Here is a 16117-nt window from a genome sequence, read left to right as displayed (position 1 = left end):
GTATATATATATATTGCCACATCCGATATGCGGCATGTAGAAAAATACACAGATCTCTCGCATTCAAATCAATAAGACTGAGTGCGCGCGTGTTGATTTAGAAAGCAAAATGCGGTTGGCTGAGAGAAACATATGGCCCTCGTAACATTTTATGTTACAGAAACTTATGACAGCGTATAGTAATACATTCTGCTGAATAAACTTCCTGCCTTAAACCCTCCATCGTATATCATTGCTTGGATGATGGATTTCTTGCACGGAAGAACATTTTTCTGCACAGATGAAAGACATCATTCTGAGCGGTTCTCCCAAAGCGGAGGTATACCTGAGGGTTCAGTACGTTCCCCATAATTGTTTAAGATACTTATTAACATTAACGTCCCTAACATTAAGAAGAGTGCCCCTTCTTGTTTTCCCTTCACATTATTCGGTTTCGTTATCACTTGTGTTTCAGGACCGACTAATTCCGCAGGTAGATACTATAAGGTGCCTGGGAGTCGCGACCCTGGCATAGATTGGCGTATTATATATATATATATATATATATATATATATATATATATATATATATATTTATATAAGCATTGCGAGAAATGGTCAAATCCCTCATTGCCGGTTGACAAGAAAATGCAACAGGACGTTTTGTATGCGTAGGGATGCTCGACTTCACATTTCTGGCGCCTATGCAAGGGCCGTTCTTGAACTAGGTTGCGTTTTGATATCTGGCTCTCCAAATTATAAGTTGCAATCTTTATTTATGATAGAGAGACGTCAGTGTCCTGTCGTCTCTAAATATGTTGCGAACTCTGTGCTGTGTCTCGAAGCTAACATACCAGATTTAGCTTCGAGATTTCAGCTGCTAATAGTAAAGCTTTTCTTAGAGCAAGAAAATGCTCTAAGAAAAGTTTCGGGAGTCCGTAGATGGCAGGGGCTGGACCATTGTGGCACAGCAAGTAGTAGTACATTGACTGGTGCTGGGGTTGCACCATCTGAAACACGCCAGCGAGCAGCGACCGTATTTGAGGTTTTAATTTTATGCGAAGCATATTACGAGGGCTCAACCCAGCTCCTCAGGCGCGGCGGTGTCGCCTTGAATACCACGTGACACCGTGACGTCACGACAGAGGAGAAGTGGCTTTGGCTCAACTCTTGCAAGATGGGCTGGGTGGGAATCCAACCAGGGTCTCCGGAGTGTGAGATGGAGACGCTACCACTGAGCCACGAGTACGATGCTTCAAAGCGGTACCAAAGCGCCTCTAGTGAATGCGGTGTTGCCTTAGAAACGAGCTGTTTCTGAGGCTCATGCGTGCGTCGCTTGCTCAGGCGCACATTTCGTTGCCGCGCCGAACGCTGCGTTGCTCGACGCTCACCGCGTCCAATGCGGGGCGTCCAAGGCGAAGCAGAGTAACGCATGAGTTGTTTCTTCGTCTAGCCGAACCAAATATAGCCAAGCAACAGCATGTTCACCAAGCTAAACAGTGGTTCAACAACTAAAATAAAGGCTAGTATGCTTCGCATCCTGGGCTTAACCTTACCTAAGCCACAGCCATTTTTTTTGTTTCCGATGAAAATAACAGATCTTGAGAAAAGTGAATACAACCTGCCTGACAACTTGACCACCGGTTGCGATTGCAAAAACTCGAAGCACTATTTTTGGATTCTACTCTTTGAGGACTATTGGAAAGTTTCCGTCTCACTTTTTAGGGAAGTTTCACTGCACCGCATCGGTGATTTGTTACAGCTATTATGAAATCTTTGATGTGACTTTGTTGAATTAAATTTTTATTACTGTTAGCAAGAATTGCATACATACCTTCTTATTTTGTGTACAATGATAAGAACAATGCACAAAAGAAAACAACAGAAATATATATAACTCAAGGGATCTATTTTCAGCTCCAAGCCACATAAATAGTTTATGCAAGGGGTTAGTGTAAATTCAACAGTATGTAAAATGCTTACTTCTTCCTTTTAGCATCTGTTTTGTTAATGATTTGGTTTCTTTTCAAGTTTCGAGCGAAACGGCTTTCGAATAACATGTATATTACTTCCACACCATATGTCAAACTCGCAGCCACGCACTTAGTTAAATTAAACACAATGATCAGACGAAGTACAAGGGCAGCCCTGGGCCTTCCGGACCACGCGGTCACCGCGAGGCTAGAGGCCTTAGGCATGCACAACACGATCGAGGAGCTCTTAGACGCTCACCACACAGCTCAAGTCCGTCGTCTCTCGTTAACCCCGGCTGGCCGCACAGTCCTCCGGAAGCTCAGTCTCGAGGCTATCCCCGAGGTTACAGAGTACATGACGATTCCGCAAAAGGTCAGGGGGCATATTTATACCCCACCTCTACCCCTCAACATGGACCCCGAGTTCCATCAGGGCCGTCAGCAGGCCCGTAGTGAAGCCACTTGGCGAAGCTACGGCTCGCAAGATGGAGTGGCCTACACAGACGCAGCCAAACAACCTCGCAGCGACCTCATGACCGCGGTGGTAGCGGATCACAACGGTGGATTGATAGAACACACAACAATCACGGCTGGTCGAGTGCTGGAAGCGGAGGAAACCGCGGTTGCCATGGCCATGCGTGCGGAAGCGAATACCATCATCAGCGACAACAAGCAGGCCATCGGCAATTTCGTCCGCGGTAGAGTTTCCAAACAGGCATACCATGTCCTCACACGACGCCCCCTAAGCGGCTTGAAAACTCTCGTGTGGACCCCCGCTCACGAGGCTGTGCCCGGCAACGCGTCGGCTCACAGTTTGGCTCGAGATCTCGCGCGCCGAGCCGCGTCCGCGGATGCGGACGGCGTGAATGAGGAGGAGACACACGAGGAACCCTGCCAGACTTATCATGAAATAGCCCATAGGTATCGCTTGAGGCGTCGCGCGCTCCCACCACCGGCCAAGCAACTCGATAAAACGCTAGCGGTCGCGTTTCGGCGACTTCAGACAAACACATACCCACACCCAAAGTACATTAACAAAATCACAGGGGGCAGGGAAAGCGACAAATGTGGGAATGCACATCGCTCCCGTTCTCTCATCCCCCCGTCAACAGCGAGACTGACTGGACAGCCTGGCTCAGTTCCGGGGACGTCGACCGACAGCTTGAACTGGTGGACTGGGCGGAGGAGGCCAAGCAGGCCCAGGGCCTTACTTGAGCCCAGTCCCTCAGCCACGTCCCCCTTTACCCTTCCCCCTTTCAGTAAAGTTTATCACCACTACCACCACAATGATAAAGTTCAAGTAGGTGTTTAAGCTCACGTTTCCACACATAAACTCACAGCAACCCCACCTAAACGAATGTTCGCGATATTCCAGCATCTTTCCAGTTTTAGTGACGTTGTGCGTCACCATTTACAATATTCACCGCCACCAGTAACGCCTCATCTATTCATTAGTCCAACTGGACGTCACGGGCTGCTTTAGAAGGATATATAGCGGCAGTTTTTTTATGTATTACAGAATTCCTTCAAATTGTCTGTAGCGGTAGCATAATTCTAGTCACTGGGTTGGCTTACTCAAAAAGGCGGACATTACTTGCGTGAGAAATCGAAATGCATAACTAATTGTAAAAAAAAATTGTTTATTACTTTACGGCCCATATAGCAATTTACGAATTGTAGCTGGTGAGTTCGCAAGGCGTATCCACATGGAACTAATTTTTCAGTGTAACACCAATTTCAAACACGATTCACAAAGTGTGCGACAAAATACATGCGCGTCCCAGTTAGTTTTCTGCTTCAATGCATAAAACGGTGGTTTGTTATTACGACAGAACTCAGCACACGATGGCTGTCGACGATAATGCGAATAGCATTTGAGCAATGTAGCGACGGAACCTATTCCCGAAGTGATATTTATTTAACACGTGTAATGACAGTTCTGAGCTCTTCGTCGCTTCGGCTAAATGCCACATACTCCGATGTCATCGTGCTTTGCATTGGCATTTGCTTGCCAAGGTCGCCCATGAGCATGGCGGCTTGACGAAAAGTTATATATATATATATGTATATGTATATGATGGCATGACGACAACGCCGCATGAAAGGTAAGCACGACGGAGAGAGTGTTCCAACCCCTCCAGTTGGTCGCTGTTGAACCATATCTACCTAAAATGCACGTGCACCATTCCACAACAAATTGATTTGATGGCATTGTAAGAAAAAGCGGTATATAATAGCCTTTTTTTCGCGTCTCATCGTTCCTCCGCTCAACTTTTCTTTTTTAATAATGAAATACCATCAATATGCCAACTATCCATGCTATTATACGATATGTAAGGAGAACACAGGGAATCAGCTTTGGCCAAGTAATTGGAGGGGCTGGTGCTTTGCCAGTAAAAACAGAGAAAGAGAAAGAAAAAGACTGCAGAAACCATCGACAATGATCGTCAATATATGCGAATAGTCAAACGCTTCTAAAAAGTTATTCGCTCTGTCAAAGGAATGATGTGCTCGAAGGCGTGGACTTGTTTGCACGCAGTGACGATATTTCAGCAGTGCTGTTTGTTTCATTGCGCAATTCCGTAGAAGACAGGACTGTTAACCAGCGCATCTGTAGGGACTGTATAGGTGGCTCTACGCGTCAGCCGATTCGTCATGCGTGTGTGGCCTTTAACGGCGCGAGCGCCAGCGGGGAGGTGACTTCCGTCCTCCTCTCCAGCCGTCGCCACAGGAGGAGAGGGAGGCAGGAGAAGAGGGAAGGGTTGTGACTCCCGAGCGCTTTATGCGATAGCACCTTAACCTTCACACGGCCAAAACCTCTCGCACGACAACTGGGGCCTTTCAAAAAGCTATCATAGTTGGCGTTCGGCTGCCAATGCACGTAGAAAATCGGTTGTGCCAGAGCACGCGTCTTTTGCGTCGGCGCCTTTGCATTGGCGTTGAAAGTCGGACCAGCAACCACCAACCACCACGAGTTTTGGGTGAAAGCCAATGAAAGCGATTCGCTTTAAGGCAAAAAGAAAGGCGTGAAGGTTCAACAGGAAAACAAGTTCGTTTTGCTGCCCGACACGGGAGTAAAAAGAAAATGAATATAAGGAGATAAGAAGAGAGAAAGATGAGTAGTGAAAGGAAAATCGGCGCACAGTATTCTGAGGTGGAACAAATCACTATATTCCCGTAGACCTCAGGATACAAACTCAGGGATCTCGATGACCACTTGTGACCAGGCTTTTGTTCTTGTTATTTTGCTCCCCTAAAATTAAGTAATGCATCAGTATCTTGTCAGTTTAAAAGCCGGAGTTTGGACATTAAGCATTTCAAGTATTTTTCAAGCCCCAACTTGCGCACTATGTGCCCTAGGGACGGTGACCGTTTTCCAACTCTGTACACTGCACCTGCCGTCCTGTAAGTTTCATCGGCCGTGAGCGTATGTTCCACACGGCTCGCTTCTGTGCAGTCCTCGTTCGTTCTGCACTGCTGCAGTGCATACACCCTTCGCCAAGTGCGGGGCACCGTGGTCGCGGTGTGCTCACCTTTGCGGTACGCTTGCAGCGTGCCAGCGTGCCCGTCGAGCCGCTCCACCTGCAAGGACAGCTTTGCATCGGGAAGCAGCACCGGGTCCGTGTTGACGCGGTCCACGGCGTAGCGCAGCGCACTCTCGGCCAGCGCATCGTCGTCGCCCGTCAGCAGAGCACCTGCGTGGCAGAACATCGCAGCGGCCAGCGAGGCCATCCTGAATGCACGGGCAGGTCTCAGTAGCGGTTGCGCCAGTTATCCTACCCTAAACGTGCCTTTATTTTAATGTGATTAGCATTCTATGGCAACGTCACCCAGTTTTCGGTATGTCTTTCTGTCCTTATCTGAACTCTTTCAAGACCAAGTCCAAGGTCTAATGGGTGGATCATCGGGCTGCTGTGCTGAGGGAAAAGGGTTCGAAACCAACCTCTTTCATGCCAACGTGAGTCGCTGGGTAGGTGATAGTCAGCATGTGTCGCTGTTTAACGGCAAAAAAAAAAGTACTTTGCAATTTCTCTGGTGCTGTATGGAATCGAACCCGCACCATATATATCCAAACAAATGTCACATATATTCATATACAGCCTTGCCTGAATATCTATTTCCAGACACGCGCCAAGTGCGGACTCCGTTAGATGGCGCAGCAGGTAAAGAGGGAAGCGCGATAGAGAAGCCCGGCTGCAGTGCATGCCTCATACATGGCGCGTTTCGGCGTTGACCACATGGTGTGTCACTCCATTGCTTCAGTACTAATCAGATTAACGTCAACAGACATCCTCAGATGGTCCACGCCGTAATTTTTTTTCTCGCTATTATAACGACTTTTCTTTCTTTAATACAAGTAATGCTACGGAGTTCCCCCCCCCCCCTGCCCGGCATTCACAGTCTCGCAAAATAAAGATGGAGTGATATCTTTTGAAGTCGCAGTGCAACATACGAGCTTCGAGAGGTGCGACATTGGAGAGCTCTGAAATAATTTTGATGCTCTAACGAGTGCTCGATAGTGGAGCAGTTTTCTCTTATTTTCTTCGTGCTTTTTTTTTGCTTTCAGCCCCCGTCGTCGAAACGTAAGTGTATTGATCATGAATTGAACCGTTGAACTTGCACTGAGTAGTAGAAAGCCACTGAAGCTGCATGAGGGGCAAAAATAATGTAACAGAAAACGAATGTACGACGACTATTTCTAGAAGGGTGCCCTTTCCAAGTCATGACAAATTATGTTTTGTTTGTGCGCGAAGGAGGAGGGGGAAGAAGGGGTTCGCAATATGAATTTAACCCCACGTCTACAGCCTGCATTTGTCGCATAAAATTCAAGTATAACGCAGGATGCTTCAATTTACATGCAGTGAGAGCCACAATGTGATAGCGAAAAACGCAAAAGCACGTGTGAACCCAAATATGAGTGGACGTTGAAGGAAGGACACCTTAAGGCATAAGTTGCGTTGAGAGTAATAACTTAATTAGCATAGAAAATCCTCTCGCAGCGTCGCTTGAGGCCCAAATTTAACTCAGGGGTACAAAAACGTCAGAAAATACAAGTTCCATTTTTCAGGCTTTTGATGACAGCGCTCGGTCAGTTACCGTTGCGGTTCAGTTTTAACGTCACAATTGAGCCGCGAGTGTCCAAGGCTTCTCGGTGTTCAGCTCGGCTGAACTCTGACAATATTTAAATAGTGAATGCTGAGAAAGTTCAAACGCTGCTGCCACTAAAGCGTTGAGATGGTTGGCTATCTTTGGCATGGTTGGCATTTTTTGGGCACTTAGGGTTACCGTCAATGAGATGTGATGGAATAACACCAGTGATTTATTTGTACTATACGATACTATTGGATTTTACTATTACCTTAACAAAGGACCGTATGGCTAAGAACCGCGTGGTTCCGAAGAAAGTAAAATATTTCAAAAATTCTTTCTGCATGAGCCATTGTGACACCGTTCTTACTACAAGCCGCATATTACCTAGCAGCTGGGCCTAAAAGCTTGAGTAAGCTGTTACTGTAGTTCGAGTAAATAGGTGCATTCTTCTAGTTGGATTAGAATATGTGACGTATTTATTTATTTATTTATTTATTTATTTATTTATTTATTTATTTATTTCACAATAACACTATAAAGGCCCTCTGGGGAGGGTATTGCATAGTGTAAAGGTTACATGGTGAGGCAAAGAACAGTGCATAAATGTAAATATACAAATAAATGAAAAATTTTCAAATTTCGCATGTCTCGGAAGAGAGCGACTACTAATTCGAAATAGTGGCATGAGCCAAGCTTCGTTGCCACTTTCGCGTTCGCTATCGTCGGTATCCGTGCCTACGATCGTCAGTGTGAACACACAATCCGAAGGCTGGATTTGCAATGTGGTCCGATGGTTGCAAAGCATTGTGATGGCACATGGTATCATCACCATCACGACTCGCATTGTCTGGTCAATCTACCGACCTTCTGTGCGCTAACGTATTTGCTTTGAAACACGGTGGCAACCGTAACCTTTCCGAGTCGGATGCACGGCACAATGATATGACACCTGGGGCCGTGCGATGCGGCAGTAAAGAAGCAACTTATTTTTTTTTTAATATTCGCCTAAAATTCACCGGACCTTCCGGGCATTTCGAGGTCAGCCACGGTTCGTCGTGTAAATAAGCAACTTTTGCACTCAGAAGTCCTTTTCTTTACGGAGAACTCCATACTTCCGCTTGGTGTATTTCCCACTGAAATAAATCTCCGTTCATTCTGATGCTAGATTCTCAACATTTCCACATTTTTTTTCCTGCCCATGCACTTTCGCTTTTCACACGTGATATCTGGAATGTCGTGCGGTCAAGACAGAAGACCGAACTGCTTCGAACGACGAAAACTCCTGACGCCGAGCGGCCAGAGAGCACAACCGTGCAAGCGTAACACACACGCACTCACCGATCTTGATCACCTCCGGGATGGCCGCCTGCGAGCCGCCCGCCGTCCACAGTACGGCAAGCAGTAGCAGCACCACCGAATTCACCGGCGCCATGCTTCTTCGCCCGCCTTCCGCTCGGCACCGTCCCGCTGCGAGACGGGCTGGGGCTGCGGCTATTCGCGTCCGCCGTCTAAACTGGGCTCCTGCGCTCGCCGCGCCCCGGGCCGGACGAGGCGCGAGGCTGCAAGGCCGCCGCGTCTCGAGTCTGCCCTCGCCACGGGTGCAAGGCCCGTGGTTTCGGCCGAGTCCCTCGGAAGGGCCGGGCAGACCGCGAACCAACGCGCACCGGGGGCAGGCGGCGAGCCCGCACGTGAGCGCCGCTCTCGTGGTCGGGGTTCACCGACGACGCCGGTAAGCTGCAGACGGAGCGATCGAGTGCCTCGACGCCGCGGAAGTGCGGGTACACTTGCCGTTCCTTTTACAAAATGCTAACGCTGGGGCTTGTGTACGGATCTGGTAGGCTCCCTCTGCGAGCGCTCCAGCGTACCTTTCATACGACGCTAAGTGCGAAAAGGCCTGTGCGTTAAGGTATCGGTGCGAGAGGAAGCGAGGAAAGGGACATCCATAAGGCGGAAGACCTTTTATTCCCAAGCCCTCATTCTGTCTGTTCTTGACTTCCGACCTAGCGGACAATTCACAACTTTACACGCAAAACTTCGGCTGACGTTTTTTTTTTGTTTTTGTTTTTTCAGAAAAATGTCCCTGTCGCCGTTTCGCAGCACTGAAGCGCCGTTAACCAATGGTGATGATGTCAGCTGGAAAACCCGGCGTTCCATTTGGTTCGACCAAGCTGGCCCAGCTCCACGAAGTGGATTTTGCTACATCGCTGTTTTGTCAACCGCGAACGAAGGAGGCGGTCTCAAGTTTGCGGTGCTTAACAAGGTTTCCCCCCTTTCCCTCGGGGTTCCTTCTTGGCACGACCGACGCGTGCCCCTCCAACTGTAGAGCAGTGAAAGGCAAGAGTGCTTACCTTCACCAGCTATAATGGGCAGCACTGTGTTCGCGATTCGCACATGCCTGCTGTCTAATGTATTTGTTATAGGATGCAAGCAGAGTTGGCGCTAGTGTCGCGGGCTTCGTCATACGTCCTGCGCGAGTTGAAAAGCGGGACCTACTTGCTTGTTTATATTTTCTGTTGTGCTTGGTAAAGCTGCTCATTTACTCTTTCTTTTCTTTTTCCTTCTTTTTAGAGTTAGGCTAAAGGAGTGGGCTGACTTTTACTGAGCCGAGATTCAGTCCCCGGAGAGCCAAGGTTAGGGACAGAGGTGAATGAACTAATGGTAACACAATGAGAAGGAAGCACGGAATGGACAGCTGATGTACGCCTCGACCTTATATGGAATTGTGAATGATGTGAATCTGCGTTTGCACGCAGTCATTTGCGTATTTATCCTATTGTGCCTAAAATGCGGTACGATTTTTTTTCTTGTATCGTGACATTGTATAGCATGTGATTGTTACTCGTCACTTATGGTCTACATTTTGTCTACAGCGATGTGCTATTGTACTGTGCTGTGTAAGTGCTCTTTGGAACTTTTGAGGCTGATATAACATGTATTTTGTATTGGACCAAGAACTACACTAGGCTATCGTCCTAGTGTGGATGCACTATCATCAGTATGTCTGCCAATAAAAGCTGTCTTAAACAGAACCGAATAGCCAGCTGCATTTAGAGGTGCGAGCATCCTCTGACATGAACAAACATACACAAATAGGACATCGATATCTGTTCTGTATACTGGTACACGTTGAACTGATTGAGACTACGTTATTAAATCGTTGAATGATCAGTTACCGATTACTTAATCCATCAAAAAGATAAGATGAAAAGAAAGCACAAATCTCCAGATCCCTTACTACATCGATGCAATGGAGAGCTGAAAGAAGCATCCACCAAGACTGCGCATTTTCCGGACTACGAAACGATGTTCATTGCGGGACCTCCGTCGAGCAGTGCAACCATGCAACTTGCGCAATCATCGCAACTTTTTGAAAACCGCCGAGCCATACGCGCGAATGTGCATGGGTTGGCCCATTCCTTATGCATACTTGCTCATGGCCATTCCATGATAGTGTTTATGGGTAAAGTGACAGTATGAGTGGATGCGAGTGTCTGTGCGACAGTTTGCCGGTAGCTATAAGGCAGGGGTATTTAATTTAACATGTGGGCGTGTGTGTGTGGGGGGGGGGGGGGGGGGGAGCGTGCGTGGGCGTGCGTGGGTGGGGCCTCTGCGGCTACTACATGTCACCAATGTAAAAGCGAAGCTTTCCTTGCCTCTTCCCCAGGGTTCTGCGTTCGCAGTAGTTTTGTTGGCGCATATATTTGTGGACATATATGAACAAACTTGGGTCACTAGGTATGCGCGGGCTGCTATCATGTCGAGCAAACAACATGGACCGCTCGGTATGTGCCCGAATGAACTACTTCTTACTGGATGCTGTATGGCCCAAACAACATATGAGTCACTGGGCACGTGCTAATACATATGTGCACGAACAAGCAACCTCAGCGTTGCGTATGGGACATTGGCGTGTCCACTTTTGGCCAAGTCTCCAGAATGAATGTGCCAAAGTAAAACAAAGGGTATGTAGCCTTAAATATATTCAGGTACGAGTCGTGCTTTTCTGTGCGCAGACCGGTCATCATCATTCTTCCCTCGACAAGAAAGAGCAAGAAATCGAAAGGCAAGGAGTCTAACATGAACGAAAATTCATTTTGCTAGCCTACACTGAGAGCGGGGAAAGTGGACGTAGGAAGGTAAGGGGAAAAAAGAAAGACAGAGAAACAAAGCGCATGCACAAATTAATTGTTCTTGGCAACATATGATAACAGTTGACACTTGTCAGTGTTAGAATCGCTCGTGCAGGTTTTTTTGTCCGTAAGAAGTCGAACAATGCATTCGTAGCCCTCTGGCATTACAGATCGCCTTCGTGCTCGTGATGAAGACAGCTAAAGGCACATGCGATGAAGCTGTGACCACGGTCACCCGCTGCTGCCACCTCGCTAACTGAAACAAGCTCCGCCTTGTAGATTCCAACACTGCGTTGGATCTGCGTGTTCTATTTCTCACAGATGTAGAGCGTGCGATTGGTGTCGAGGAAGGCGAGGTAAAAATTGCACATTAATCAGCCTGATTGGCTCCATTTCCCTGATCACTTGACTGCAATAAATAGAGCAGCTTAGTCGAACACGTCTGTACAAACGTTCGTAACAAGTAACCCGCATTTCACTTATAAAATATCGCAAGAGTCCAATGCGGATCACATGTGGCGTGCAGTTGAGGGAACGGCGTTGCAGTTGTACAGCAGCGCAAAATGTTGGTGAGCGAGTGCGTGTGGCCCAATATCGCAGAGGTATTTGTCTATGTGCCTTGTGAGGTAAGTAGATCGACACTGGTTGAACAAGGAATGCATGTCTGCAGCCAGTGTTTGGGAAGGCGCACCTGCCTTCGTCTGGCCGAAACATTGACCCTAGAGGTATATCTGCTACACACTCTTACAAGTTCTACATCCTCAAATGCGTTCCGTTGTCCCGTGGCTTACCTTTAGGTGTCCAAAAATTTTTATTGCGCACGATGGTGAGCCCAAGCTATACATGCGATGAGAAAAGTCGGAGGTCAAAACTCTTTGTTATTTCGGGCCACCTGTGGAGCACAGCCATATCTGACAGGATAATTTGACAGTGATAGCTGCGAAAGCGTACTTAATGCACTTTTCTCGTCATCTGTCGCAGCTGTCACCATTTTTTACTGGCCATAGAAAGTCGGCAAACTAGGAAATTTAATTAATTTAGGCCAACCAACGATTCGACCTAACTCAATAAACGTAAGGCCATTAGCCATGGAACAACCAAGCGCCCTTTATGCAGCCATAAGTACACGCACATCTAGCCACCCTATCTCTACCACTGCTGGCCGCTTCACGTCTCCATCTTACTGTGAGCATCTGTAACGTTCGAATTGTAAGAGAAGTGGATTCAGCCATTTTGGTCACAACGACGAATTTCGGCGAAAACAGGACGCCACGCCTTGCGTCACTCCTTTCTGCCAATATGACCCTGCAGGATATTAGGCGTAGTAAGACGAAGGAAGCAGGCACCTCTTCATCGTTTCGCGCTACGCTTCCCTGTAACTTTCATACCAACTCCGCAAACCGTCAACCTTGCTGAAGAATGTTCCATTCGTCGCTGCCAGAGGTGGGCAAATTCCCTCGCACGAACAACTCGGAAGGTGCTGCTAACCATCAGGCACGTACATACCCAGGATTTTTTTTCCGGGTGGGGGAAGGGGGGGGGGGGGGGGTCAAGTCAATATGAACTTTCTTTGCAAAAAAAGGGGTGGGGGTAGCTTTAATAGTACAAATGTGAATAAAGCCCACCGCTCGCCATAAAGACACGTGCACCCGAAAAATAGAAATGAAATAAGCTGTATCTCACAGTACGCCTGTGAGATACACCTCTCACTTACTTGACCAACAAGAAACCACATAAAACGGGCTCGCGCAGAAAAGAACGGCAGGAAGAACAGTGCCACGAACAAGTAAACAAGCGAAAGTATAAAAAAAAAAGCTTTTGCGTTTTTTTTCAATAACTTCTGGAAGAATTATAGAGAAATATATCTTTGCGCAAAAATCACAGTTTTCTTTTATCCCTCGTTCGCTGCTCTAACAAGCGCCAAAACTGACACATATTGTTATGTGGGAAGTTGAGTAACGATGCGAGGCCACCAGTCCCGAACAATCGCGCCGAGTGCAGGACGCTGCGGTTCTAGACGTACTGCGTCCACCGCGGAAGATTAGATTGGATTGGATTGGAGAAACTTTATTTATGCCTGCAGTTGAGCACTCGCGCGCCCCGACGAGGGCCTACGTCATCCTCGAAGTTGCCGTTACTCGGCGCGGGTCTCCGCTCGCCGTTGCCGGCTCGCTGGGTCCGTGCCTTTCGAGCGCCTCGAGGAACTGCTGGACGGCCCAGAGCTGATCGTCTCGGTCGTAGCTCTTCGCGGCTGCCTCGAGCCGCGGTGGGAGTGTTCTTGATTTAGCGTCTTCTGGATATTTAATGCAGTCCCACAAGATGTGCGTGTAGTCTGCGGTCTCCCTCCGGCAGACTCTGCACTTATCTGTTGGATATGTCTCGGGGTACATGCGATTCATCAGTTTCGGGATCGGTAGCGATCCGGTCTGGAGCTGTCGCAGTACTACCGCCTCCGCTCGACTCAGTCTCGGGTGCGGGGGTGGAAAAGTCCTGCGAGCCAAGCGGTAGGCCTTGGTGATTTCATTGTAATCCGTCATGCGGTCCTTGGTTCCGAACCACGTCGGACGGTCTGTCGCCGGGGCGCGGTCGGTTAGTGCTCGCGCCGCGGCGTGTGCCGTCTCGTTATGGTTCTCATTGCGTTCCGACGCGTCGCCCGCGTGCGCCGGGAACCACTTGAGTCGTACTTTTCGTTCGTCTAGTTTTACCGCTCGCAATACGCGCTCAGCCTCCCTGCAGATTTGCCCTTTGGCGAAGTTTCGCACCGCCTGTCTTGAGCCACTCAGCACCGTGTGGCAGTCTGCGTCGGCGATGGCCAGGGCGATGGGTACCTCCTCCGCCTGCTCCGCTTCGGTGTTTCTCACGCTCGCTGCCGTCCTCGTGGCGCCGGTTGACGCCTCTATGACGACCGCTGCGAAGGCGTTCCGTTGGTATTCGGCCGCGTCCACGTACCGCGCGTGTTCGTCGTTGGCATGCTGGTCGATGAGAGCCTTGGCCCTCGCCGCTCTTCTTCCCTTGTTGAACTCGGGATTCATGTTCTTCGGTATGGGGTCGATTCTGGTCTGGCGTCGGACCTCTTCGGGGACGGGGAGCTTCATCTCCACCTCGTTCGAGCGTCTTATTCCCAGATCGTCCAGTATCTTCCTCCCGACTTTGGTCATGGACAGCCGCTCCAGTTGAGAGGTCCGTTGCGCTTCGGCTATCTCTTCGAGCGTATTGTGTAGCCCAAGTTGTCACAAGCGGGTCGTGCTTGTGGACTCGAACAGGCCCAGCGCCGTCTTGTACGCTCTTCTGATGAGCACGTTGATTTTGTTTCGTTCGTGTTGCAGCCATCTGTGGTAGGCTGCAACATACGCGACGTGGCTGATGATGAAAGATTGGACGAGCCTAATAAGGCTCTCTTCTCTCATGCCAGCCTTTCGGGAAGTGGCTCGTTTGAGGAGTCAAATCGCGTTGGCTGCTTTTGCCTTGAGACGGGTGATGGTTTCGCAGTTCCTTCCGTGCTTTTCGATGACCATGCCTAGGATCCTAATTTTGCCGACCTCGGAGATCACGTTGCCGGATTTGGTCACGATTCTGATTTTTTCGTTTTCGCGTTGTCTAGTCTTGCCTCTGCTGTATTTGGTAGGTGGGAGTATGAGAAGCTCCGATTTGCTCGGCGAACATCTCAGTCCGGTGCCTTCCAGCTGGTCTTCTACTTCGTCGACAGCGGCTTGCAGCGCGCCCTCGATGTGGGCGTCGCTGCCACCGGTGACCCATATCGTGACATCGTCCGCGTAGATGGTGTGCCTGACGTCTTCGATGCACCCGAGCTTTTCGGCCACTCCGATCATTACCAGGTTGAACAGCATCGGCGAAATGACCGATCCCTGCGGTGTTCCGGTGCTCCCGAGCTTCTTCTCTTGCGTCTGTAGGTCGCCTGCTCGTAGCTCGACGGTCTTGTCCGTGAGGAAGTCCTTGATGTAGTTGTAGGATCTTTCCCCCATGTTGAGCTTGGAGACTTGGGACAGAATCGCCGAGTGTTTCACCTTATCGAAGGCGCTCTGCAGGTCGAGCCCTAGGATGGCTTTGTTGTCGCGGGCGCTGCCACCATCATCGATGATTTGGTGTTTGAGCTGCAGCATCGCGTCCTGCGTGCTGAGATGCTGTCTGAAGCCGATCAAAGTGGCCGGGTACAGCCCTTCTCGTTCCAGGTAGTCTTGCCACCTGTTGAGCAGGACGTGCTCCAGCACCTTGCCCACGCAGGACGTGAGCGAGATGGGCCGGAGGTTATCCGTGTCCGGCGGCTTCCCCGGCTTGGGGATCAGGATGGTCTTGGCTGTCTTCCACAGCTTTGGCAGCGCGCCCGTTCTCCAGCACTTGTTGTAGTATTTTACGAGCTTTTCAATCGAGCCGTCATCGAGGTTCTTGAGCGCCTTGTTCGTGACGAGGTCTGGGCCGGCTGCCGACCGGCTGTTGAGGTCGTGCAGGGCCGCGCGTAACTCCTCGACGTCGATGTCACGATCGAGGTTCGCGTTAGGCAGGCCGCTGTACGGCGCGTGTTGTTCGGTAGGTGTAGTCGGCAGGTATTTGTCGTTAATGCGCCTGGTGACTTCGTCGATTTCGTGTGCTGAGACCGCCCGATGTATGGGCTTGGCGAGTCTGTCCCTTTGGTGCGACTTGGTCTTCATTTCGTCGAGCAGGTGCCGCAGTAGGTTCCACGTCTTCCCGCTATGCATCTGCCCGTCTGCCGCGTTGCAGATGTCGTTCCACTGTTGCATGCAGAGAGCGCGGCAGTGATCCTCGATCGCTCGGTTCAGCTTCGCCACCTTCTTTCTCAGTCGGCGGTTAAGCCGTTGTTTCTTCCAGCGATTTAGTATCGACTGTTTGGCCTCGATGAGATGCGCAAGCCGGCTGTCTACTATGTCGATCTCCGCGCCCGTTTCAATCTCTTTGGTCGCATCGCGT

The 16117-nt window shown here is 49.4% G+C and overlaps 1 protein-coding gene across 1 annotated transcript in view; it reads right to left on the bottom strand.

Annotated features, from left to right (window-relative positions):
* Positions 1 to 8556, bottom strand: part of LOC135899225 (glutamate receptor ionotropic, kainate 2-like) — a 99070-nt gene extending 90514 nt beyond the window's left edge. Inside the window, exons 1-2 of the mRNA XM_065428491.2 lie at positions 8382 to 8556; positions 5486 to 5647 (exon numbers count right to left, since the gene is read on the bottom strand). Coding sequence (XP_065284563.1) covers positions 5486 to 5647; positions 8382 to 8475 — 256 coding nt within the window. The 5' untranslated portion in view covers positions 8476 to 8556. The remainder of the gene's footprint in view (positions 1 to 5485; positions 5648 to 8381) is intronic.
* Between the last annotated feature and the right edge of the window lie 7561 nt (positions 8557 to 16117).

Source organism: Dermacentor albipictus, chromosome 5 (genome assembly GCF_038994185.2).
Source record: "Dermacentor albipictus isolate Rhodes 1998 colony chromosome 5, USDA_Dalb.pri_finalv2, whole genome shotgun sequence".
Classification (NCBI taxonomy): Eukaryota; Metazoa; Arthropoda; class Arachnida; order Ixodida; family Ixodidae; genus Dermacentor; species Dermacentor albipictus.
This window is presented reverse-complemented; position numbering and strand designations above follow the sequence as displayed.